Genomic DNA, 27705 nt, shown 5'->3' with positions numbered 1-27705 from the left:
GTGAAAAACTCAAGGTAAAGTCCGGCATCACGTTTTGTAATATAAATTCGCGAGCACATATAACCCCGGCACCGGAATATAACTTTTTTAAGCTTAAATTAATATTTAGTCCGTTGTTCGATATGTCATAATTGATTTGGTGTTTGTCGTTACAAAATTACATTTAATCCCAATTTTTAAAGGCCTTTTTATAAAGTTTTAAGTTTTCAAAAGAAAATTGTAAAGGAGTTCAGGATTTAGAAATTATTTTAGACCCCGATGTGTACTTGAGAAGTAAATTTTGAATATAAATGCCACTGATAAGGGAACAGTTATTGTTATGTCTTATATTAGTGTCCTGGTTTTTACATCGGCCACAGACAAACACTCTGATTTTAGATTCTTACAAGTCCCAGTGTTTCAGCAACTCTGAGTTTCTTGCAATTTTTTGACGTGCTAATCACGAATTGACGCATTGCGGGCATTATATCCCAGAAATTAATCTGCATACCCACCCCTAGTGCAAGAGACAGAGTATTTTTTTTTGTCCCCAAGGGGGATGTCCATTAAAAAAATAGTATCGTCTCAATGGGGCTTATGCAGAATAACGCTGTCCAAGGAGAGGTAATTGTTTGAAATAGGTATCCCCTAGCTTGTCAATCTTTTGAAAAATATTTAATGTTGAACCCAAAGACGTATGGGCGAAAAACGAAAGAGTGTGAGTAAACGGGCCTGGGGCAATTTTCCAAGGGGTCATTTTTTATTATCTGATAAAGTTGTCGAATCGCGCAATTGTAAAAATGCTTGATCCTATGGAATATATAGGGTCAATATTATCTGTCCAAGGGGTATGGAAGAGATGTCCAGGGGTATTTTAGACTATTTGTCCAAGGGGTCATTTACAATTAAGTTGTGAGGCACTGTATAAATGATCTGTACCAAAGGGGTATGGAAATATCTGTCAAGGGTATGGCAGAGATGTCCCAAAGGGTCATCGGATTAGAGCGCGTTATTCATCTTAAGCAAAGGATTATGCTGCAAATAAGTTACTTTTTAGAGAAACAACTAACAAAGACACCATAAAATTAAGAAAAGATTTTAGAGAACTTAACAACAAAGCATTTGCGGACATATGAGTCTTTAATAAACTTTTCCCAACTAAAGCCAAGAAATAATATAGCCCAATTTATTTTTTCTCTTTATTTTTTCTTTATCGGATTTTGACACAAAAACAAATTAGGTTTAGTGGATATTTAAGGATTGAAATTCAAAAAAAATTTCGACATCAAATTTTGCCAAAAAATAACAATACGAACAAAAACGGAACAACAAAACAACAACGAACCAAGCGGACTACGAGACAACACTAAACAATATAAAAAATAATAATAATATAATAATAATAATGAATAGATAAAATGAAATATATAATAATATATAATTATATTATTAAACGACAAAATAATTCTCGGGCGTAACTGGCGCGCCGAGTGTGAAAACTAACTCAATCCAAATACAAGTTCAGAATATTAGTAAATATCTATAACAAATTTAAATTCTTAAAGCTGATATATCATTGTCAAAATAGGTAGAGAAATTTATTGATGTTCAAAAAAAGATGAATTTGGTTAAATATATGAAAGGCGACTGCCTCTGTAGATATAAGTCATTTTAGTTACATTGACTGAAAAGAAATTTGAAAAAAAATCAATATTTACCTTTTTTTTACATTTATGCCACCCATTTAGAGAATAATAATATAAGATATTTAACGATAACTGTAGAGTTTTTTTTTAATCTTTTTTTTTTGGTTTTGTTTTTTTTTTTTGAAAAAAATGTTCTTTCAAGCGGATTCTGATGAACATATGGACAAAACGACGGTTCTTATGGAGGATTTTTTGTACAATTATGCACATTGTGTTTCAAATTCGTGTCTCTGCTGTGGAGTAGCGGCTGGTCGTCGTTGCTGGCCGCATTTTTTCATTATTTACCTTCTTATTTTTATTATAATTTTGATCTAGACAAAGTGTCTGGTTTTTTGGACAACAGTCCTTAAAGAAAACAAGGCTTAGATATGAGTTTGTTTTAATCCTGTAATAATAGCTGCTGATATATTGTTGCCACACTTTTACGACAATGGATATCTCACTACAGTCTGTTTTTTACTGGGGCAGCCATACTTGTTTCAATATGAAAAAAGTAAATTTTGACGTCAGTAATATGTAAAATTAATACTTTTCTCAACCTAAGATCAGTATCTGAATTGTTTGTCTACAGCTCTGTAGTCTTTACCGCTATATAAAACCGATTTTAAATTCATTGCTAGTTTTTGTTCATTCATCATTATCATTTATTCTATCAAACGTTGTAAAGTGAATCAAATATCTACATTACATAAAATCAATTAAAAAGACCCAAATATCATACATTAGTTTCATTTATTACCTAACAGTGCTGCCCGTTGCAGGATGAGGAAATCGTATTATGCTAGTACGAAAATTTGTAATTAGAAACGATGGGCACGCAACTTAGCACAATAAAGTTGTGATTACTTTAATCAATGGACGCGAATGCAACTAAAGTGTTTAAAAATGAATATCTAATCGTCTTTTTTGATAAATAGCATGTTTAAAATACATAATAAATTATTTAACGTACATACGAGTGTTTCCAACGAACAAAAAATTCAAAACGCAAATAAAGGAAATTTCATCCGTAATGGATGTCCACATTGTGTCATGTTAATTTAATCATTAAATTACAATAGCTTACATTTTTGTCCTTGAGTTTTTTGTAGCTAATTAAGCCAATAACCACATGCATTAATTATTAAATTGTTTTTAAATATATTGAGTTTAGTTAAGCATACAGTTACTTTCTATACTTTACCCCGAAATCCTTTTAAAAAACTATGTCCTTACTATTAAATCTGAAAAATGATTAGAGATGTACCTAGAATAAACTTATGTAGTTTTTCAAAAACGAATGCTAAGTAATTCAACAATTTACGAAAGGTCTAGTATTTAAGGAAAAAGTTAAATATGTAATTTTGGATATTGTGAAAAAGTAGCCTAATGTTAATGCTTTGTTCATTTCTATATTATGAAATATTTTTTATTTCTTTCATTAAAACTCCGTTCATTGAGCATATGTTCATGACAATAATGCTTTTAATGTATGATAAAATAAATTTGTATTTTTAGTTCGAATGTTCTAAGTGCGAAGCCTGTAATCAGCTCTCGAAACGCTGTCTGAATCCGTTCCATGGAACAAACCAGTATCTAAGCAATACAAACGGCCTTGTCTCCGAACTAACGCAGTCCAACTTAATTCTTTATATTTACTAGTCTGACGCGTGTTAACACAATTCGCCCCACACCGCCACTTCCATTATCGATAAATTTGTAATATAAGATCAAATGCTATGATGTGCATTTATGTTCAAGATCCGTTAATCGGAAATGAATATATTGTAGCATTTGTTGAAAACAGCTATTATTATGTTCTTACATAATATGCTAAAAGTATTGATTTCAACATCTCATGTGCATTCACATGTCAAATATTGAAAGAAATGTTGGCACAAACGACTAATCGTTTTTTTTTTTTAGGCTTGAACCCAGCGCTTATGTCTAACATTCCTTTACTCAATGTATGTATTTAACGAACACAATGTGGGAAGCATATATTTTTTTGAAAATTCAGAAATAACTAAATTGTTCTGTTAATGCGTTAGTTTGTCTTTGGTACCCTGCCTGGAGCTTCTACTGCTGTATGACTATGTGGCTTTTGCTTCTCTCTCTATTTTGTTCGGTATTCTCCTGCTAAAGGGCTCACTTGTCAATCGAGTGTGTTCTGGGCTTTATTGTTATAGGTGCATTCATTGAATTTCCCCCTTCCTTGGTTAATTTTTGTTTTCATACGTTTTTTATGTGAAATGTTTAATTTCATAACTTCATTTACCTTTATTAGTTAACATTTGCACTTAAACACTCTGGAAAATCTTAATTATCGTATTTAAACGTGTTTTACACAATAATACATAATAAACCTATATACTAGTATATGATATGAAAAGAAATAAATTCTATTTATAGTAATGTTTTATATTAACACCTACGAAATACTTCGCATGAGTAATTCAAGTACTGAGATCTGGTGGTGAGAATAGTGATCCACGTTTAAAGCAATTTTAAAATATCACATTTTATAGTCACTTTGACAGTTCTCACGCGGTATTAGTAGCTTTTTATATATTTCACAACAATTTGTCCAAGGGGGTCATTTTTATGATGTGTTGTCCAAGGGGTGCAATATATTAATGCATTGTCCAAGGGTTATGGTAAAAAATATTGTCTGTCCAAGGGGTATGGAAGAGGCGGGGCGGGCGGGCGCGGGGGCCGGGCCCGGGTGGGGGGCGGGCTGTATTTCACACAAATTTGTCCAAGAGGGGTCAATTTTATGGATTGTGTTGTCCAGAGGGGGTGCATATATTAATGATTGTCCAAGGGTTATGGAAAATATCTGTCCAAGGGGTATGGAAGAGGTGTCCAAGGGGGGTATTTCACACAATTTGTCCAAGGGGGTCATTTTTTATGGATGTGTTGTCCAAGGGGGTGCATATATTAATGATTGTCCAAGGGTTATGGAAAATATCTGTCCAAGGGGTATGGAAGAGGTGTCCAAGGGGGGTATTTCACACAATTTGTCCAAGGGGGTCATTTTTTATGGATGTGTTGTCCAAGCGGTCATAAAGTTATATTTGTCCAATGAGTATAGAAAATATCGGCTGTCCAAGTGTATGGAAGAGGTTTCATGGGGGCATTTTTTACATGAGTTGTGCCCCCAATGCAGAGACACATAATTGAGATATAGTATCCACTGCCAAAGATTGGGTAAGTCGGGGTGAGTATTGAAAAATGACATTTGTCACAAGCGAGCTCTCCAAACTAGATCCTTCGCAAAAACGGTTTTGGAGCCCTTTTTGATTTTATAGAATACAGTCGTGGAAAGCAAAGGTAACCAGGTCTTACATCTCTTTGATATTTTAGGGATTCAGTGGATGCATAGCCTAGAAAAGTAGGGGTCCAGGCCTAAATTTAAGGGGTCCAAAATTATATTGGCTCTTGTTGCTGGATCGTGTGGGGGTTGCATTCATTGAACGCTGCCTTTCCTTGTTGATCTTGTTTATTATATTTTCTTAATCAGACAAAAATCTTAATCGATCATCGAAAATAATCAAACAACCCTTTTCGATCAATCATCGATTATATAATCAAAGCATTCACAATAACAAAGTAAATATGTACAAAGTAAATATGTACATGCTAAAAAATTTAAAAATTTTCCATAATAATATCTATTTTTGTGAACTACCATTTTATAAAACGAAATAGCAAAGATCTATTACCCTTTGAGTAAAATATCTAAAAAAAATTAAATTTTTCAAAAAATAAGTAATTAGTCTTTTTTCAAATGGGGGAATGAAAAATACTGGAACTGTTAAGGAAAGCTACTTTTTTACGGGTTAAGTAAAGTTGGTTTTTTCTTAACAAAACTCCCCATTTTTTAATGACATTAATTGATATTTGACCACCTATATGTAGAAAAATTTTATACATCCCCCTAACAATTTTTTTTGGGGAAGCAAAAACATGTTATTTTTTTTACATTGAAACTTTTAGAAAAATATTTTTTTTAATTAATTTTAAATATCATAAGTAATTTTTTAAAACTTAATATTCATTTCCAGAACTATAACCCAGGTCACAGACACCATACATTTTTTTTATTTTCTTTTAAATAAAAATTTTAATTTTCAACCAAGCCTTAATTTTAGAGTTTTTTCAAAATTTTTTGATTAAAAAATAGTGAGCATGTGTTTACATCAATGTGAATTTTTTCCCCATGACATTTTTTTACAGTTTATGGCAAGGTTTCGGGTATTAGATCCCCAATGAAAAATTTTTTTGAAAGTAGGGACAAGATTTCAAAATAGAGGGGGGTTTCAAACCAGGCCCAAAAAAGGGCAATTTTTTTTTTTTTTTTTTTTTTCCCTTCTTTTTTTGGGCCAGATTTTTTTTTTTTCAAAATTAAAGAAAAAAATTAATTTTAATCACAAAAATTGTTAAAATTTGGTGGGGTACAATTTAAAATGATTTTAAATTAAATTGGCAAATAAAACATATTTGAATTTTCACAAATTTTTGATTTGTTAAAAATAACTTTAAAAAAATATTTTGAGCCCTTTATGACGGGTTTTTTACTGACATTTTTCTTACTCCACCCTCTTTTTATTTTAGTAAAAAAACAAGTCCCTGTCCAAAAACCCCCAAAGATTTTTTTCATTTTTATTTTTTTGTATTATAAAAACCCTAGGCTTTTTATTAAACTTTCACCAAGTAAAATATTAAACACCAACACTTTTTTGGGAAAAAAAGAAATTTTCAAAAAAGGATAACAATTTTAATTTCAATTTAATTTTTTTTAAAAAAAGAGGGTTTTTTTTTGTTTTTTTATATCTATTCCTATATACATTTTATAATAAAAAAGTTTTAAATCCCTTTAAAAAAGGGTTTTCTTAACATCTAATCCCTTTTATATTATGACTTAAAACAAACATTTTAAACCATTTTAAAATATACATCCAGTATCAGTGGGCACAATAACTGTCCAGTCGGCTATTGTCTTTTATGTAATTTTCATATTCTTTAATTATTCTTATAAAAGTCATATTTTTATGGCCAACAGACACAGAAGATAACAAGCAAATTCGTTGAATTTATATCCCCCGCCGAGTACTGGTTATTATTAACACAACAACTGAAGACATAAGGCTTTATTTATATATTAATCATGGCATAAACTGTAATATCTTTGAACTTGAAGCCTTGTACCTTTTCAAACAAGAAAAAATTTTAAGTTTCACTTATAATATACATATAAGGAAAATCTATGACCCCCTGGAGTGGGGCAATTTTGACCCCAGGGCTAAAAATTTGAAACAATTTTGGTAGAGGACCTATAGTTATATCATATACCAAATATCAAAGCTCTAGGCCTTGTACTTTCAGACAAGATTTTTTAATTTTGCATTTGAAAACTAAAAATCTTTTACTAATAAAGGGCAAGAACTTTACAAATACTGAATAAATCCCCAAGCAAACCCCAAGTTGAAAATTGCAAATTTATACTACTGTAATTCAAGGGCAATAACTCTAACAAAAACTGAAAAAAATCCACATGCAAAGTCCAAGGTTCATGCTTCACAGTGAGGTGAATCATTATTCCTGTAATTTAGTGATGTTGATCATTATTCCTGTAAAGTTGGTCGATTCTAACACTCAAGGATCAAAATAACAACATAATGAAACAGTTTTTACTAAGTCAAGGGGAAATAACTCTACAAATACTGGATAAATCCACTAGCGAAACCCCAGGAACACACTAAATATATGCTGAGCAACTTTCCAATAAGGTTTAATGACTCTATGTCAAATCCTTTTTGAGTTACATGCGACACATGTTAAAAATTGCAAATTTTCTAAGTCAAGGGCAATAACTCATAAAAATACTAAATAAATCCAGACAAAAATACCCAGGTGCACAACTACACATGCTGATCAACATTCCTGTAAAGTTTCATGACTCTAGGTCAAATCCTTTTTGAGTGACGTGCGACACAAGTTGAAAATTACAAAATTTTACTAAGTCACAGGGCAATAACTCTAAAAAATACTATAATATCCAGACGAAAATACACAGGTGCACAACTACACATGCTGATCAACATTCCTGTAAAGTATCATGACTCTAGGTCAAATACTTTTTGAGTTACATGCGACACAAGTTGAAAATTGCAAAATTTTACTAAGTCAAGGGCAATAACTCTAAAAATACTAATAATATCCAGACGAAAATACCCAGGTGCACAACTACACATACTGATCAACATTCCTGTAAAGTTTAATGACTCTAGGTCAAATACTTTTTGAGTTACATGCGACACAAGTGGAAAATTACAAAATTTTACTAAGTCAAGGGCAATAACTCTAAAAATACTAAAAATATCCAGACGAAAATACCCAGGTGCACAACTACACATACTGATCAACATTCCTGTAAAGTTTCATGACTCTAGGTCAAATACTTTTTGAGTTACATGCAACACAAGTTGAAAATTACAAAATTTTACTAAGTCAAGGGCAATAACTCTAAAAATACTAAAAATATCCAGACGAAAATACCCAGGTGCACAACTTCACATGCTGATCAACATTCCCATAAAGTTTCGTTGAATTCCAGCCATTAGTTGCAGAGAACTACTCCGGAAACGAAAAAAAAATTTTTTTACTAAGTCAAGGGCAATAACTCCAAAAAATACTAAAAATATCCAGACGAAAATACCCAGGTGCACAACTTCACATGCTTATCAACATTCCCATAAAGTTTCGTTGAATTCCAGCCATTAGTTGCAGAGAACTACTCCGGAAACGAAAAAAAAATTTTTACTAAGTCAAGGGCAATAACTCTAAAAATACTAAAAATATCCAGACGAAAATACCCAGGTGCACAACTTCACATGCTTATCAACATTCCCATAAAGTTTCGTTGAATTCCAGCCATTAGTTGCAGAGAACTACTCCGGAAACGAAATTCGGACGGACGGACGGACGGACGGAAGGACGGAAGGACGGACGGACAACGCCAAAACTATATCCCCCTCCCGATTTCATCGGCGGGGGATAATTAGAGAAAAGTCAGTGACCTCTGACTTTTGCAATGAAAGACCATATTTTTTAATGAAGACATATAGATCTAGATGAAATCTTTCCATTAGTATTACTATTAGCTGAACTGAATAACGTTAAATGTATCTTTGTTAACTCTTTCTGTCTTGATGGAGTAATAAAGGCTGAAGAAAAGTCATCTTTAGAAATGTGTGATATAGTTACAGTCATGCATGAAGAGAAAGAAATGAACAGAAAAGTTATTATTGTGTATTTTATATTGTCTCAACCTCATGTGTTAATTTGAATTGCCTGATCTTATCACCTTATCATTATACCGTGGTTGAATCAGTGGAGTATAACTGCCTGTTATAAACTAACATGTAGTGCTACATGACTGGTCAGTGATCAGCTGATTAGGTTTAAAGGCTTCTATAAATTTTCAACCCATCTTGTCAGAATTGTTTTAAACCTGACCACAGATCAGCTGCAGAAACTCTGCTGGGAACAATTTAATCTGCCAACAGTTCATTTAGATACTGTCACAAATTATAATTGCTAATTGGCATGCCAGTGCCATGTGGAATTACAACTTACTCTCCTTGCTTGATTTTTAGGCTGTAATTATCTCACTTTATATTTGTAACAAATTTGAAATCTAAACATGGCACAGGATAATCAACAAAAAGAAACATATGATATCAAGAGGAAATTACATGTAGCATAATTATTTAACTTTTATGAATGGTTCATTGAATTTTTTAATTAAAATGATCCTGAATCTAAACATTTATCCAAGGTTTAATTAAATATAAATGTAAATGAAAATTTCAAATAACTTGTTTAAATTATCATAATTTGCATATAATTTATGGATCAGATTCACACTTGGACAAAATAGCACTTCCAATATGACAATACTGACAATTAATTCAAATGTGACTTTTGATTGACCTTGAACATCATGGTCAAATATAAAATTTGGAATTTTTTTGTTACAAGAAAATTTAATTATGTTTTGTAAGAGTTACATACATGAAGATCTATTTGCGTAATTATTGATAATTCATACCTTATTGAAATAGTCAGTATGACTTCAAAGGACTTGCATCTAAAAGCTCAAAATATTGGAACTTTGACCAAAAATAGGGCAATTATTTCTATTCTTGCATAATATAATATTTTGTGTTTATAAATGCACAGTTTTAAGGTTTTTGATATTAAACCTCATGTTGAGCCTCTAGCTAAAATATATGCAATGACTTGAACTTTTTCATCTATATCAATTTTTTTTTTAGATATTCTTTGTACATTTGCAGAGAATTTAATGTAATGCAGTAATAAGGAATCTTAATAAGTGCTTGTGAATGATATTACAGAAAGTAAAAATTAACTCTTGCACTTAATCAGTGTATTAAATTAGGGAAACAAATGTCTTTATTTTAAAAAGAAACAAAAAAAAAATCATCAGATGTTTTAAATATATACTATGCCAATCCTTGAGTTAAGTATTTTAATCACAAAAAATTATTAAATTATATGACATTGTTACTGAATATGTCTAGTATGAATAAAAGAATGAATACAGTTTGTCTGGGAAGCTGCGTTCCCCATTACAGGTCACATAATGTTGGTCTTTTCTTAAAAAGACTGTTGTTTTTTATTAATGACACTATATATTTATTGTATGTGTCCCAAACACACAGAAATTAGGAATAAATATTTAAAACATTATTACTGTAGATGGCCTTCATTAAGAAAATTTGAAAATTTATTATTAACAAAGTCATCTAAAGAATTAATTGGTTTAGGCAAATAAGTTTATTTTGCATCGTGTAATAGACAGAGAAATTAAATTCTTTTTTATACTTCCCATGCTAACTTTTATGTACTTTTTATATTTGAACTTGTATCACTGTTAACATTATATATACTTTATGGCTATAATGTTGTTATAACATTTATGCAAATAAAATGTTGTTGTTATATATTTATATTGTGTGTACCATTTTTTTACTTAACATTATCTACTTAGTGTGAAGTCAAACATGTTTATTTTATATTTACATAGAGACTGTGTAGCAATTATCAATATTTTCTAATATCAAATTTGAGCATTAGTATATCTTTTAAGTTTAAAACTTTAAATTCTCCAAAATTTTGATCATAGATAAAGTGTCATAAATATTCTGGGAATTTATAAAATATTTGTGATAACATCATCAAAATTTGTTATATTTCAATTTATGGTTTGTAATTCTTAATAATTTCTAGGTAAACTGATGTTGATGATTTGGCGAAAATCTTCTAGCCCAAACAGTCCGACATGCATAATTATATTTCACTATTGACAGTCAGAATTATTTGTGTAATACGCGCAGAAGTCTTTGGTAGCGACAGTGCTAAAATAGTATTTTGTTTAAATGGATTAAATTATCGGGTGCCTAACTTATGGCAGAAATAGATTATTGATCGTCGACTGCCCTAAACTCGTCCCTGTCCTAGAGTCAACATCCTTACTTTATTTGTCAGAAAGTCTAATAACAAATGTTCTTTCAGGGGCGTTTAATTCCGCTCACAATTATCCAAAACTTTACGGAAATGGCCGAGCGATTTTCATTGATTAAAATGATACTCATCCGCGTAATTTTTTGTTGTGCATTTATTGACAATTCTGTAAGCCAAAGCTACTTTTAAACTTTGAATGCGTGGTAATTTGATGGGTACTTGTAACAAAATAAAAATATTTCTTTCTTTTACATCGCTAGTTTTAAGCTGTTTTGAGAACTACTTGTTGTTAGGTTTGTTGGGAAAAACTGTGCGTGAGATTGAATGTCAGCATTGTATTTCCTGATCTGCGATAAAAAAATACAAAAAGTGAGCAAAAATAATTTAAAGGACAATAAGGCAGTCTGAAGGACAGCTAAATCCCCTTCTGCAGTGAACATAATGTGAACTTCTTGACCTTTTACCAGCCAAGACCTTGATTATCATAAGGACATAGTTTCATGATGGTGATTATTTGTGCCATGTTATTTAAAATCTTCCATAAAGTAAAAAAAATTTTGGAGAACATATAACTTTGACCTTGGTGGTAGCAACCTGGATGCTGAACTCTGCAGATTGTATCATGTAGGTGATCATTTGTGACAAGTAATTTTAAAACCTTTGAATTGTCAATAAGTTATAGAGCAGATATAAAAAATATGTTTTTTACATTGGACCTTTGAGTGTGACCCTGACCTTTAGGGTTGTGACTTGATTATTGTGCTCTGCCATGGTGTCATAATGGTGATCCTTTCTGCCAAGTTATCTTTAAACATTGCAGCGGTTTAAATGTTATGGACATACATGAAATGAAGACGGCTAACATTTTACCTGTAAGTGTGACCTTGACCTTGGGTGAAGTAATTCAATTATTGGGCTCTGCACATCGTCTCATAATGGTGATCACTCGTGCCAAGTTATTTAAAAAAAAACTATTCAACGGTTTTAAAGTTATGGAGCGGACACGAATTGCACACCTTTTAACACTTGACCTTTAAGTGTGACCTTGACATTGGGGATAGCAACCCAATTAATGCGCTCTGCACATCGCCTCAATATGGTTATAACTTGTGCCAAGTTATTTCAGCAAAAATTCAGTAGTTAAAAAGTTATGAAGCAGACACGAAATGTATAGACTTTTATTATGAAATGAAGAAATTTTAACATTTGACCTTAAGTGTGACCTTGACCTTGGGGGTAGCAAGTAAATAAATTTATTTCAACCTCTGTAAATGGTAATACATGTATTTTAATGTCTTTTTCAAGAATGTTCATGTTAATAAGACTAATATTGTACATGTACGTTATTTTTTTGTTTCCGACATTTTTTAACCAAACAGGAAGTAAGAACAGTTATCTTTCATAACATAGTCGCTAAAAACAGTGATATGTACCTTCCAGACCGTACAAATCACGGTCACTATAGACACATAACAGTCAGTCGCTTAATACAGTGAAACTGTATAGCAGAAATGGTTGGGCCGATTGAACAGGGTCACATAAGACAGTAAGTCACTGAATACAGTGGGTCACTATGGCAGTTTTGACTGTATTGACTTTAGACATTCGAATATTCAATGATCTTTTGTCAGTAATTGTCAGATTTTGAAGTATACATGTAGCATACAGATTTTAAAGTATGGCATAACAGTATTCATGGTTTATGTAAAACTTAAAGTTACCAACACAACACTTGCCTACCTATATAGACTCTATGATAAGGAGTTTAGACTCTTAGTTTCAGAGTAAAGGTTGTATGTTCGAATCTTAATGAAACATTATGTTTTTATGGGTTTTTTAATGTTGTTTTATTATATTTTGCGAAACTATTACTAAGTTTTTACACATGCCAAATCAAACATTATAAGTACATCTGTACAAATTGAAATTATGAAACTAGAAATATACATCTATATATCAAAGTTATGATTTTTTCTACAGAAAAGAAATCAAAGAAATGATTAATTTATTAATGCTGCATATAAAAAAAAACTTAAAAAAAGTTTGTGAAGAATTAGAACTTGCAACTTTGCGAAAACACTAGACCATCGTTAATATAAAATAAAGTATCGACAACTTCATATCATTAGAAACAATAACTGAATCGTAAGAAATTACAAAAGTCACAAAAAAGCTTCCGAAAATTAATGAGTCTCAGGTCAATATTGCCAAACATAATTCTTGCCAAAAGTAAAGCATTGATAACTGGCAAATAAAGTAAACAATACAGAGGTGGTGCATATTTTACTGTAGATTAGTTATATTAAAAATGTTTTTATTTTTCCTTATTTAGAACAACATACTAGCACTTCTGATATAAATGAAGTGTTTACTTATACACAGTGTTTTTTTTTCTTTATATAACTACTACCCTAAAACGGTACCATTCCCAATAGAAAATAGACATTAAAATTCCCAATTTCCAATGTTAAATTCCCAAAATGGCTGTTCAAAATGCCCACAAGGCAAAGTGATTTTTCTAACATCATTTAAATCCAACATATTCATATAAATCACCACTCAATAGTTCTATCTAGACAGTACAAGTAGAAGCTGTTAGCTATCTTTATTCATGATGTCTAATCTCATTTGTAGCTGAAAAAATGCATTAAAAAAATTCCCAATTTTAGTCAAAATAACGCATTTTTTCCCAATCAGTCTGGTACCGGCACCAATCCCAAAGTAGAGGAAAAAAACGCTGATACATGATGTATAACTACTAAACCCATGTAACTGTTGTACATTTTAGATTTCAACTGAAAATTCCATATTCATTTGAAGTTTTAGCAAAATTTCTAAAATACACAGACAAGAAATGTTGCTAAAATATAGAATGATATATACATATACATGTGTAGTGTCTTCCTCCTTTGAAATGTGATCATTGATGATATCATAATGTATTGCCTTGTGAGTTACATGTACTACAGTCTTACATGAAAATGTTAGGGCAAATTATTTATTATTTTAGTGCAAGACTGTAGTAACAACACAGTTACTACAGTCTTGCGTTGAAATGAAATAAAAATTTCATTTCTTTTTAAGTGCAAAACTGTAGTAAGTCCAGTTAAAACAGTTTTGCAGAAAATATTTTTATCTGTTGAGTTACTACAGTAGAGTATTAATAAAAAATTTATGATATGAAGTAACATAAAAACAAAAAAAAATACCACATGATGTAAAATACCAAATAATACAGGAAACTGAAAAAAAATCATTTTCAGAAAAAATGGTAGTTTCTACAGTCTTGCGCTTAACCCTCGGTGTGAAATACAAGCAAATATCATAAGTGGTTCATGGGATATAATATTGCATGTAAAACTGTAACCAATGCTGACATCCGGGTGAGTAGGATAGTCCTACTATTTTTGGAATGGTCAAGCTGTAATGGTTAAGATAAATCCGTTAAAATATAATTATAAGCTACCTTTGAATTAAAAAAGACTGTCCCAATATTTTTATCAATCAAGAACTATAAAATTATACATTCTTAAGGATTTCTATAGAGTTTTTAATGAAACGCAACCCTCACATGACCCAGCAACAAGAACTAGCAGCAAGGAGCCCAGGAGGACCGTCATGTGGATTAGATATATCTGAATAATTTGGGAAGTAATGTACAAAATTAAAAACAATTATGGCAAAATGTAAAGTTTTCTTGACTTTTGCCTGTGAACTCAAATAAATGGGCATAATATCAGGATAATTTTCCTTCCTTATCGTCGTGTAATAAGGGGTATGATCTGAATTTGGCTAGACTGAATTGTATGCGTCTTTTTTTAGCCTAAGTTACTCCCAAACTGTGTCTGTGGAAGTAGGCCTAATGATTATATACAGACATGATGTTTTGCACAAGTTGTTCATTGTGTTAAAAAGTGTTTTATGAATATACAAGATGTCCTAGTGGGCATCAAAAGTTATTTTGTCCAAGGGAGGCTATTTCATTTAATAGGTTGTCCAAGGGGTCTTTATTAGCATTATACCTTTGAACAATCTTACTTAAGCTCAGATCTACTTTCTCTTTACATGAAGATCTGATTTCCACTGTATTTGTTTCGCAATCATTTTGATAAGGGTTTCCCAAGAATTAAGCTATTATTAGCTATTACTAGCAATGCAGTCAAACCGTCCTTTACATGTATTTTTGTTAGAAAAAGAATGTTTGAAGTAATATGAAACAAATAAACTGGAAATAATAGACTCAATTTTTAATGTAAAATATTGTTTTGGCAGTTTACAGGGTCTGCAGGCTATATGCACAACGCCATGTTTGTTTTCCAAATCACTCAGAATTGATTTTCTAGCTGATAAAAAAAAGAAACAACATCGTTTTAAAGATTATGAAAGCTCGCCGCTGATTGCCTGTTTAAAAGGATATGAGAAGGTGACAACCTATTGCTGATAATCAGATCCTAAGACGTTGACATATGAAAGTTAATTTGGTAGTTTGTCCAAGGGGCTTGGGGGGTATTAAAACTTTTTGTCCAAGGGAGGTCATTTTGATCAAAGTCTCTACTATAGAGTGTCCAGGGGGGTCTATATTAGTGTTATACCTATGGAAGATGTCCTAGGGGGTCAATTTCAGTAGCTTGTCCAAGGGGGTATATTTAATGTTTTTGTCTAAGGAGGATCATTTTGAGCAGAAGTCTCTTCCAAAGGTTGTCCAGGGGGTCTATTTTTATTAGTATTATACCTATGGAAGATGTCCTAGGGGGTCAATTTCAGTAGCTTGTCCGAGGGTGGATATTGAATGTTTTTGTCAAAGGGGGCTTATTTGGAGCAGACGTCTCTTCCATAGGTTGTCCAGGGGGTATATTTTTGTTAGTAATATATAATGTACCTATGGAAGATGTCCTAGGGGGTCAATTTCAGCAGTTTGTCAATGGGGGATATTGAACATGTTTGTCCAAGGGGGGTCATTTTGAGCAAAAGTCTCTTCCATGGGTTGTCCAAGGGTGGAATTTCGATCAAAAGTCTCTTCCATAGGTTGTCTTTTGGGTTATTTTGGGCAAAAATCTTTTACATTTAAGGTCGTCCAAGGGGGTCATTTTGAGTAAAACTGTTTACATTGTGTTGTCCAAGGGGGTACCTTTGAGTGTTTGTCCTAGGGGGGGTATTTTCATCTCAGACCTCTTCCATAGGGGGGGTGCGGATATTTTCTGGAATAGCCCATTGGAAAAGGCAAAGCGCGTTTTCTATGACGCAGTCATAATCTGCCTTACATGTAATTAGATGCATTTTCATTAAGTTATTTCTCCAATTACTAGCACCATTCCGTTAAAATCGGCAATTATTGTTTGAGTCTGAAATTTATTTATTTCCGTTAACTGCGGGTATGTATAAGTTGCTAACCTATTCTGTGTCGTTATCAGCACGACATTTAACCGTTCTACAATCAGTGAGTCACAGTATCTGGGATTTAGACATGCACGGTCAGGATGTAAACGAGCGATTTGTGCACCACAATTGGCAAGCACACCACAAAAGATAGGGGCTTAAGTCAGTGACATAGATAACAATGTTATCTACATCTCAGCTTCAGTGGCCAAAAATATCTAAGTTTCTGTAATAAACAGACGTATGATAGGTTAAATGTTTTAATGCAAATCAGACTTGGTTCTTCCTTAAAAGATTTTTCGTTTGCATCTGCAAAAAGTGAGAAATTGAAGTTAACATGTGAAATCAAACTGAGATTTACTTTTGTAGTTTTTTTCTTTTTTAAAATTTGACCCTTTATAATTTCAAATGACTCCCATAGAGTTTTATACAGAGGGTCACAAATGACCCCCCAAAAATCTAGTCTGGCAGAAACACTGCAAGTCCTTTTTCTATCTGAAGCATTTCTTAACTTGTCCGTATGATATTTATATAGTTGATTCTTAAAAATTTCCACTTGTCTATACATGCTGTGGGACAACCTAGGCATTAGGGACAATCTGACTTTTAATACTATTTCCTCACTAAAGCCAAATAATGTTTTTCTGAGCAATAATTCTATGCAATTAATTAACAATAAAAGTTCTTTTATTCATAATTACAATCCAAATTCTATATCATTAAAATCAGATTTAGTGATGAATGATATTTTGATAGCCATATTACACAGTTATAATAGTATTGGTGATAACCAGCGGTAAACAACAACTAATTGACAGTCTCTATATGAACTAAGTAAATAATCGAGTGAATAACAAGAGTTGTTTCCCTTAGCTTTGAGTAAACTCACTATCTCTAATGCAAATTTAGCCTTTTTTAAACCACTACTTTGGGGCGATTTAATGTCCGATTTTAAAATTTATTACACCTATGAAAAGCTTGTGATCTTAGCTTTGTCTCAGTATATATTTCAACACATTGTTTGACACTGAAGGTATTTAAATTTACGGTTAAACCTACCTCAAGTCAGACCATTTTACATACGTTTTATACAGTGAGATACGCAATTGGTTATCTTTACTCGCAATTCTACTAATAAGAAAAGCCTGTCGTCTGCTATTTCGGAAACTGTCAATCCGTGTATTTTGTAAGGGGAAATGTAAATCAGAAACATTAATATACATTTAATGTAACTAAATTATCAGTTAGCTTGCATCTTTATAATTGTCATCTGCTGCATTTGTATTAGTCCGGGTCATTCTCAGCTTTAACCAGGCCTCAACAAATCCACTCGCCCGCTAGCATTTGCGAGTAAAAGTTTGGGTCGGGCGAGTAAAAAATTTATTAAACTTGCCCAACGTGGCTAGCAAGATTCTCCATATCCAAATGATGCTTCTCTAAATATTTAATATAAATAAGTTATTTGGTAAAAAAATCAAACAGCAGAGGTCATTTTAATCGTAATACTGTCAACCAAACCTGGAAACTGACCTTATGACTAAGTATAAACGGAATGACTAAGTATAAACGGAATGTGTATGATGAATCGATTCCATAACAACAGCAGCAAATTGACTATGTTTTATACATACGCATTGGGCATATTTGGTTTTATACTTAGCCATGAGGTCAATATTTTAGCCGAGTGTGTTCAAATTTGAATAGAAATAGTATTAAGTTGTGCTTAATGTGAAATATTTTTCATAAGTAGAAAATGTAAAAGTAGTTTTTTGACTTCACTTCCATGCAAAATACTAAATCACTATAATTGTACTAATTTCCAGTACAGCAACGGGAAAAAAACAACAGAAGGTTCAGGTAATTGATTAATGAGTTGTTTTACGAAAACTTTTCAAGTACATCAAAAATAAAATCTTTTGAGAAATAAAACTTAAAGCATATCTTGGGTATATTTACAATTGTCAATGAAATTAGCAAAATTGTAATAGTATAAAATAGAACTATCTGGGTCCAAACTACCTTATTGATTGATGCCAGGGCCCTCAGGTGGGAGAAATTCCTGTTTTGGAGAAAGAAGGAAATTTTGTCAGTTACTGACAATCTGTTAAGGGTCTTCTGCTTTTTGCAGATTAAATAAAAAAAAAATTAAAGGGGATTTGAAATTTTCTTTTAAAATTAGGTAAAAAAAATAAATACTAATTGGGAGGGAAACTTGGCCTTTTTCCATGAAATGAGAGTCTTGATTATGTTCACAAATATTGGCATAAAAGGGCTATTAAAATTGTAAATTATATATGAAATATAATAGACATCTTGATGGGTGAACATTTCAACATAATAAAATAACCAGTTTTAACTAGATTTTTAGTAAGTTTTAATCTCTTCTTTCTGTCATAATTGTTTTATTATTTGTGATTGATATCTTTTTACCATACTATACACACAATATCCTGTTTACTAATTACCCTGATTGACAGTTTTACAACTTAATGCCATAATCAAATCAATAAATCAATGTTTCACTGGCTTCCTGCAAATTACAGTTAATTAATTGACAGGAACTCAGACTGCCACTTATCAATATTTGCCCTCTGGGTGTGAAAAGGTCACATGGTTGACTGGTACTCTGAAATTACCAATGAAGGTGTCAAAGGTCACTCAGACTGGTGTACAAATTATATATATATACAAGGGAATTAGTTAAAGGGACATTGTTATCTGGTTGATAAATTTAAGAGGATTACATAACAAAAATTGGAGGGAAAATTGCACATTTGAATTTGTATCTACATTAACAGAAATTCAGAGGATTTTATTTTTAAATTTAAGTGTTTTAATTGAATTTTGATTTTAACAAAAATGCCTCCTTTAGGAAGTGATGGAAAGGCAGATACTTTAGGGACAAATATTGGAGATTTATTTAAAGGTTCAGCTAAACCAAAGGTATTGATATTTGATATTTAAAGTTTTAATTTTTTTATTGTGAAAAAAGTATATTTTTGTGGAAAAGTGCTTGAGATTGGGAAAAATTTTGTTGAGAATACTTGTGTTCTAAAAATGTACCCATGAAAGTGATAGTACGAAGGAATTGTCACAAAATGTCAAAACAATAATTTGCACAAAGAACACATGTAGAATCTATTTCTACATCCCCACAATGGATGGTACGTTATTGGGACTTTGGGAGATAGATACTTGTTGCATTATTTTTGAAGTAGTTAACAAGCGGTAGTAAATTAAATTGACAACAATGCAATCGTTATATTTCAGATGGCTGGAAAGGGCAAGAAGAGAAGCAGAGAATCAGAAGATAACCAAACAAAGAAAAGACAGAGAGGTATAGATCTAGGGTGATATAATGACATTTTCACGACTTATAATCTAAAATAGATAACTGTGTTATTGTTTCTCAAGTTCGTAATAGAAATCTTCAGTATTATGGGTGTTCCTAGCAGGATTTTATAATCGGATATATGGAAACAATTGTGAAACTCAGTTCTTAATCTTATTTTCATACAATTTCCTGCTAAGGAATAGTGTTATTGACTGGACAATTGATAAAAAATTTTACATTCATTGAGAATAATAAAAAAAGCTTTACATTATTTCAAGGTAAAGAATTGCTTTCTACAAAGAAATACTGTCTAAATTAATAGGATTGAATAATGAAATTAATGTAATGTGATTTTTTTAATTTTCAGTTCACCATCCGTGTCATGGTAGTGTAGGAGGCGTGGTTCTGGTATGTGGTGAGGGCGATGTGGGACAGCTGGGTTTGGGAGTGGATGTTATTGGGAGGAAACGCCCAGCACTTGTCACTATAGAAGATCCTGTTATTCAAGTATGTGGCGGAGGAATGCACACTGTTTGTCTGACTGAGAAAGGGGAGGTAATTATTGTCGATTTTCTTTGAACATTTTCAGAAAAGTAGCTCAGCTAAAATTTTATTTCACATTTCCCTTAAATTGAAATCATATGCAGCATGTTGCTTTTTAAATTCTAAGAATGTCTTCACAAAAACTATCAATGGCCCTGGCTATACTATTATACACAGGTTACTAAAAATGCAAGCTAAGAACATTTTATCAAATTGTCATAAATTTATCGTAGACATGTACCGTCACTGCCTTCTTTTGGCCTAAAAATGCCCCTTTAAAAAAAAGGGCCACAAAAAGACCCTCTTAAACATATAACCAGAAAATTGCGACACTTATCACATCCTTTATATTTTAAAGTTACATTAAATAAATTTCATAAAAACAGAAAGAAATAGCGACATTTCATTAATAAATTGGGTTTCACATAGACTCCAGATCTTTTTTTGGTGTCCAGACAACCAAAATAACTTTTTAGCTCCACTATTCGATAAGAATAAGTAGAGCTATTGTAGTCACCCGAGCGTCGGCGTCGGCGTAACCACTTATGTTAAAGTTTTTGTAATAGTTTAAATATTTTCAAAGTCCATTGACATATGGCTTTGAAACTTTGCACACTTGTTCACCATCATTACCCCAACCTGTAAACAGGAGGAGGTAACTGTATCAAGCATTTTGACAGAATTATGCCCCTTTTTCGACTTAGAATTTATGTTAAAGTTTTTGTAATAGTTCAAATATTTTCAAAGTCCATTGACATATGGCTTTGAAACTTTGCACACTTGTTCACCATCATTACCCCAACCTGTAAACAGGAGGAGGTAACTGTATCAAGCATTTTTTTTACAATCAAGCACTTAGAATAGTCAAGCGTTGCTGTCCTACCGACAGCTCTTGTTTAAGCATAAAATCTGCAACCATGTGTGGCGAAATCGGAAGATCAATTTCTGTTTGCATGTGAAACTTCGCCTTCAGATCACCCATACATCAAAATTAAAATAACAAACTTGACTATAAGTAGCAGTCCTAATTTAACGGTATATTTCGGCATTGTAACGGATGTTTTCATACAAATTTAATCTTTTTGATGAGATGATTACTTTTTACCTGAACGCCAGGTCTAGTGCACCGTGAAGCTAAAGCGGTAAAAGTGTGTTTGCACAAGAAAATCTCATGTTTTCTGTGTTCCGGATAGCAACTTTAACATTGTGACGTAGAGCATACACAAGCTGATTATAATCTTCATTTGCATGTTAAAATTCCTATACGAACTTTAGTGTTACCGTGGGGTTTTCCGTTAAAATTTGTAATTTATGAACAATATTTGATGAGATTTACAACAATACTGTTAAAAAGATTAATGAAACTGTTGAATGCTTGGTTTTTAGGCCGACGGCAAAATATTTATACATATTTATTTAATGTTACTTTAATAATATTTGTTGCAAAATTCCTGTTTCATCACCCATGTGTATGTTTTTTGTTCTGTTTTAGTTTAACTTGGATATAACTCAACATTTATGTATATTTTTCTTTCAAAAAGGTGTATACATTTGGATGTAATGATGAGGGAACACTAGGTAGAGACACATCAGAGGAAGGTAGTGAGACGGTACCTGGTAAAGTAGATGGTTTGCCGAAGATTGTATATGTGAGTGCGGGAGACAGCCATACAGCCGCCCTGTCAGAGGATGGTCGTGTGTTTGCATGGGGCAACTTCAGGGTAAGTTTGATGTAATTGTGTTTTATTTTATATTTTTAACATAATTTATAAATAAGATGAAAATTAACTTTTAACATAATTTTTGGGACTGTCGTGTCTAAAATTTTGGTGTATCAAGAAGAAAAGGTAGTCAGTTAACAGTATAGAGCCCGGTCAGACTGTACACCCACTTCTTAAAGGAGGGGTAAAAAAATAGATTTGGCCTTGTCGGACCAGGTTTTGATGTCTATCTGTAGCCTGAGAAGCATTTAATATGTATGAACGTCCATGTGCTTTAGATACATTTCTTGTAATTTCTAGAAAATGTGACACACATCAAAATAAGTGTACTTTAGTGTAACAAAATACAGGAAATCTGCAATATTTCCATATATAAAGTAATTCTAAGTGAATGTACATATATTTCAGTGTGTTATTTTTCTGCTATGTTACAGGATGCTAGTGGCTCAATGGGATTCACAACAAATGGTATACAGAACACACCAATGCATTTGTTGGAAGGGGAGACAATTGTGAAAATAACATCAGGAGGAGATCATTTAGTCTGTTTGTCTGATGTCGGTGAAATATTTACTTGTGGTATGTGTATAAGACTGTTATTATTTCAGTTTCTTTTGTAAGATTATATATAATATGGTTACTTAGTAGAATTTAAAATGGATCGGCAGTGGCTCTACTGTCCAGTTTGTGCCTGAAATAATGCACTGAAAGGCACCAAAAGGTCTAAAGCTGGAAGGTCGCCATATGACCTACCGTATTCGTTACAACCAAAAATAAAACAAATCAACGGTAATTTAATCTTTTTACTTCTGTCATGAAAAGAACCTTAAACATATTAAGATTGCAAGGGCAGTGGTGATTGGCAAGTGAGAAAATTTTGTTGCAATTATAATGATGGGGTTACAAAAGAAAATAAAGCAATATTATTAACAGTTACCTTCACTTCAGAAAATGAAAATAATATGATAGCAACATAATTTTCTACTTAAAAACATAAACAACTATTCTTTCATGGTGAATATTGCATGTTAATAAAAGTTGTATGTTGACATTTACAGGATGTGCTGAACAAGGACAGCTAGGTAGAGTAGCTGAATGTTTCTCACAAAGAGGAGGCAGAAAAGGATTAGGTGAGTGCTGAATTTAACTACAGGTTGATAATAACAAATGAGCCGCGTCATGACAACCAACATAATGGGTTTGCGACCAGCATGGATCCAGACCAGCCTGCGCATCCGCGCAGTCTGATCAGGATCCATGCAGTTCGCTATCAGTTTCTCTACTTGTTGGTTTTGTCATGACGCGTCTCAAATCAGAAAATTGAAATGTTCCTTTGGATATATTTTGCCTAATGTTATTGTTTACCACTTGTGTCTGAGGCATCAAAATTGCAATCACTGTTAATCTGTGCAAGATCGCAAGAGGCAACTGATTGGGTTTGAATTACTGGTGTCTATGCGTCTCTTAGTTCCAGCAGGTGAGGTGGTTTTAAATCCTGACGTTTGTAACACCCGAGGTTAGCCAAAATCTTCTTTCCTGTTCTGGTGCCATATGAATTCAATTGTGTTGGTGAACTATAAAACCAAGCAAAACAAACAAATCTTAAAATATTATGTTTCTTAAATTTGGATAATTGACATGGTGTGAGTAAGAAGAAGGCAAAGAGTGGCTGTGATGGAATTTGTGATCAAAATTTGGCTTCTTCCCGTGTTATGAAGAATGCAGGTAGAAATTTGTACAAAATAGTAAACTTCATGCACAAAACAAAAGTGTAAAAACTGCTGTACAAAACATTAATAATTTTTAATTATTTACATTCTTAATTTTTCAGCATCTATTTTAACACCCGAAATTGTGAGATTTAGGAAAAAGAAATCTGTATTTTGTGATATCTGGGCTGGTCAATATATCACATTTGCGAAAGAGAAGAACACTGGTGAAATATATGCCTGGGGCTTGAACAATTATTTCCAATTAGGTGAGTGATAAATTTAGAACTTTGAATTTTATGTTTATTTATTTTGTTATTTAGAAATACATAAACAGTATATTTCCTGAAATTCCCTGAAAAATTCATAGATGTTTAAAAAGTATAATTAGCCAAGTTTGATTATCAGAAGAACACCCATTTCTCATTAAGAGTTTTTTCGTAATATGAATTTTGAAGATTTGGAAATGTAAAAAACTCAGGAATGATTTGGACCCTTAGGCTGAAAAAGAATTGTGTGTCATTTTAACAGTTCACACAAAAAATATTAACAGTTCACATTAACAAGAAAAAATCATGTTTAGGGTGTTTTTGGGACTTGCATTTTGAGTTTTACCTATTTCAGGTCTATAAATAGGATTGATTTACATCATTTTTTTAAAAGCAAGTAGACTATGTAAAAATAGTTATATTTTACATTGTTTTTTTTTGTGTGTAGGTTTTAGTGAAATGACTAACAGATTTGTGCCAGAGAAAGTGAAATCATTTGACAAGAAGAATTGGACATGTTTAGAAGGTGGTCAACATCACACTATAGCATTAGATGACAAAGGTATGTATAATATATAGCTGTTACTGGTAGAATTAGAAACTAGAAAAATATTATAATTATTTTTTCTATTATGGAATATAATGTTTCTTTACTGTAAGTTAAATATGAGAAGTGCTCAAAACAGTAAACTGTGTGAAGAATAGTTATATTTTGAATTTTCAATTGAACCTCACTCATACATAGTATTCATGTATATTTCAGGAAACGTGTATTCTCTGGGCAGGGCGGACTATGGTCGTCTAGGGCTTGGTGAGAATAGTGGCGAGGTTAAGGAACCGACGTTAGTTAAGTTGGAGAAGAAATGTACCAGTATATCTGCAGGCCAGTCTGTGTCATTTGCTCTCCTTGAAGATGGTGAGTCACTGTTTTGTTGTTGTGTTGATCCTCTATTATATCTATAATATATAATATATAAAATGAGGGAGACTAAAAAAGTGTTGGAGCACCCAACTAAATACTGTTTTCGGTATATATTAGAGAAGGCGCTTGAATGATTAAATGCTAAAATCTCGTCTTTTCACTTGCTGAAATGCACTACCTCTTATTCATCTCTTGATTTATGTAAATTCTTAAACGAAAAAAGTAAAAATCTGCAAATGAGGCGATATTTTTCTACTTTATGGTTATGATTTTGCAAGCATCTAGGAGGTATTATCCAGCACTGTAGTGAGTTGAATCCATAAAAAATCCATAAAAAATAACCTGCAAAACAAATTTCTATTTGGTGAGAGTTAAAATCAAATTTGCCTCAGCCTGGGCACTTGCCCTACATTTTGAACTTTAAGTTAGTTTGTGGTTAAATACATTCGTGCCCACTCATTCCTCAAGAAATGCATTGAAGCCTTTCTGAAATGTTTATTAACAATATGAGCTGGAATAAAGTGATTGAAGCAATTAGCTTCAGCCTAAAATTGAAACAATTTTAAAGCTGAAAATACACATGCAGTAATAATGTGCCATCAGGTTTTGCATTTAATATTGGGTGGGTTGGGGTTCATGTAAGGTTAAAAATTAAATATTTTGGATATATTTATGTTAATGAATTGAAGGTGATTATTTTCATGATTGATTTTCCAGGTACTGTTGCATCATGGGGTATGGGTACCAGCAGTCAGCTAGGTAATGGTGAAGAAGATGATTCATGGGTACCAAGCAAGATGGATGGGAAACAACTTCAAGAAAGGTATTATATAATTATGTGCATATTTAGAACCATTAGGTTGTTGTAGAATCTTCAGGGCAATAATATTTCAGTATCAGGATTTTAAAATAAGTGGCTCTTTGTTCAAAAAAATATTACTTTTGAATATACAGGTTATAATGAGAAGAATTAAGAAACAGTGTAACTGTAACATCTTTATCATAATACCTTTTCCCAGTCTCACCATGGCTCAGATTTCAAGACCCATTCCCAATTGCAAATATGCTTATTTTTTCCCCAATATTCAATGGAACTGAAATTCCCCCTATCAAAACTGACAAATTTGTTCATTCCAGCATAATATCGGAGAGATGTTTCCACAAATTTCTTTTGTCAAAATTTGTTATGCTTTGATTGATATTTGCATCAATTGGTTTTTCCTGTAATGACTAGGAAAAGACCTGTTTTATGTTAATATTTTATCATTTATTTTTTCAGGAAAGTGATACAGGTATCTGCAGGTGGTCAGCATACAGTGTTACTAGCAGTGGACAAATGATAATGATAGTGGATTTTAGCGTGTACATAATCTGTTTTTATCTCAAGTGCAGCTACTATCTTCCATACATTATACAAGGAATTTCAACCGGGAAATTTCAACCATATAAAAATATAACAAGTTTTGTGTAATGAACTTTACATTCTTTGATATTTGAACTGTTAACTGTTTATGGTTTTCAGTTTCAAATTTATTACTACCATTGAATAGGAAATAGTAATGAAAAGATTTGTGTAGACTGCATCAAATCTATACATGAGCTTGTGAAATACCACTGAATAGTAACGAAATTGATTCCATGAATTCTATAAAGTGTAAACTTGTGGCCAAAATAATTTTTTTGGAAACCATTCAGATGTCGATGATTTGGGAAAGATCTGCATGCAATTCAAAGAGGCCATAACCAATGAAGAATGAATGGATAAAGAAGAAAAATTGAAGAGTGTAGAAATTCATGGAACTATGTTTGAAATTTATCTTGACAGAAAAATCATTGCTCTGATAAAATAACAGAATATTCAGGTACTGAATGTTAAATAAACTGAAAAACCAGTAAGTTGTGTGCAAAATTTCAGATAATTCTTTCTCTGTTTTACCAGAATCATTATTCTAACTGCGAAAAAATTACTCAAAATGGAAAAATGTTGCAATGCTTTTCACTCATATCAACTTTGAATAGCTCACAAATTTCAATTTATTTCTGAGTATAATTCTTAATTATCTTTTGCATATCTTTCTGTTTGAAGTACCTAAGCTGTTAGAAATTGAAGTTTTTAGTTTTTGGACCTCAGTGGATTTCCTTTTTCTGTTTCTAAATGATTCATTCACACACATGTTTTGACATCATTTTGCAAATCATTTTATTATTCAAATATTTTTTTTGCTGTTAATTTTGATATAAAGTACTGAATTTGAAGAACGAATGAAAAATAAATCATGTAAAACATTACAGCGATCTAGTTCTGTTTGGCAAAAAAAACTACATCATGTAAACTATCGTGACTTGGGCAATAAATCTGACCATATCTTAGTTGTTTTGGATTAATATTTATTTCTTTCTTTTCATAATAGATATTTTGTTACTCAGAGGTAAGTTGTATTTTGTATTGAAGACAGTAGCTTAATTTTTTATACTGCTCAATATGTTTTATCTATTTTCATACTTTGTCACACTTATTTTTAAAAAGTAAACAAACACTGTATATAGATATTTTAACATGAGAACTGCAATTTTAACAGTGCCAGATTTGTAAAATAAAGAAATAGAATTGATAA

At 32.0% G+C, this 27705-nt stretch overlaps 1 protein-coding gene across 2 annotated transcripts; it reads left to right on the top strand.

Moving 5' to 3' along the window:
• On the top strand, positions 1-27705 carry LOC132718462 (regulator of chromosome condensation-like). 2 transcript variants are annotated; one of them, XM_060702163.1, is made up of 11 exons: positions 1-14; positions 19863-19929; positions 20294-20481; positions 22011-22190; positions 22625-22769; positions 23249-23320; positions 24022-24168; positions 24617-24730; positions 24932-25084; positions 25808-25913; positions 26370-27705. In XM_060702163.1, the coding sequence occupies exons 2-11, from the start codon at positions 19863-19865 to the stop codon at positions 26428-26430; spliced, it is 1233 nt and encodes a 410-aa protein (XP_060558146.1). In that variant the 5' UTR covers positions 1-14; the 3' UTR covers positions 26431-27705. The 2 variants fall into 2 exon arrangements, with proteins under 2 accessions (XP_060558146.1, XP_060558145.1); XM_060702162.1 differs by lacking the exon at positions 1-14 and adding an exon at positions 19346-19535.

The sequence above is a fragment of the Ruditapes philippinarum genome, unplaced genomic scaffold, assembly GCF_026571515.1.
Source record: "Ruditapes philippinarum isolate M1 unplaced genomic scaffold, ASM2657151v2 ctg6316_1_1_1_1, whole genome shotgun sequence".
NCBI lineage: Eukaryota > Metazoa > Mollusca > Bivalvia > Venerida > Veneridae > Ruditapes > Ruditapes philippinarum.
The sequence above is the reverse complement of the archived record's forward strand: the minus strand, read 5'-3'. Positions and strand labels throughout refer to the sequence as shown.

Bases quoted from the DNA above. Each gene is read 5' to 3' on its own strand.
- LOC132718462 (XM_060702162.1), top strand. From the start codon at position 19,452: ATGCCTCCTTTAGGAAGTGATGGAAAGGCAGATACTTTAGGGACAAAT. The intron at 23,321-24,021 runs GTGAGTGCTGAA...TTAATTTTTCAG, and splicing joins AGGAGGCAGAAAAGGATTAG to CATCTATTTTAACACCCGAA. The intron at 24,169-24,616 runs GTGAGTGATAAA...TTTTGTGTGTAG, and splicing joins GAACAATTATTTCCAATTAG to GTTTTAGTGAAATGACTAAC.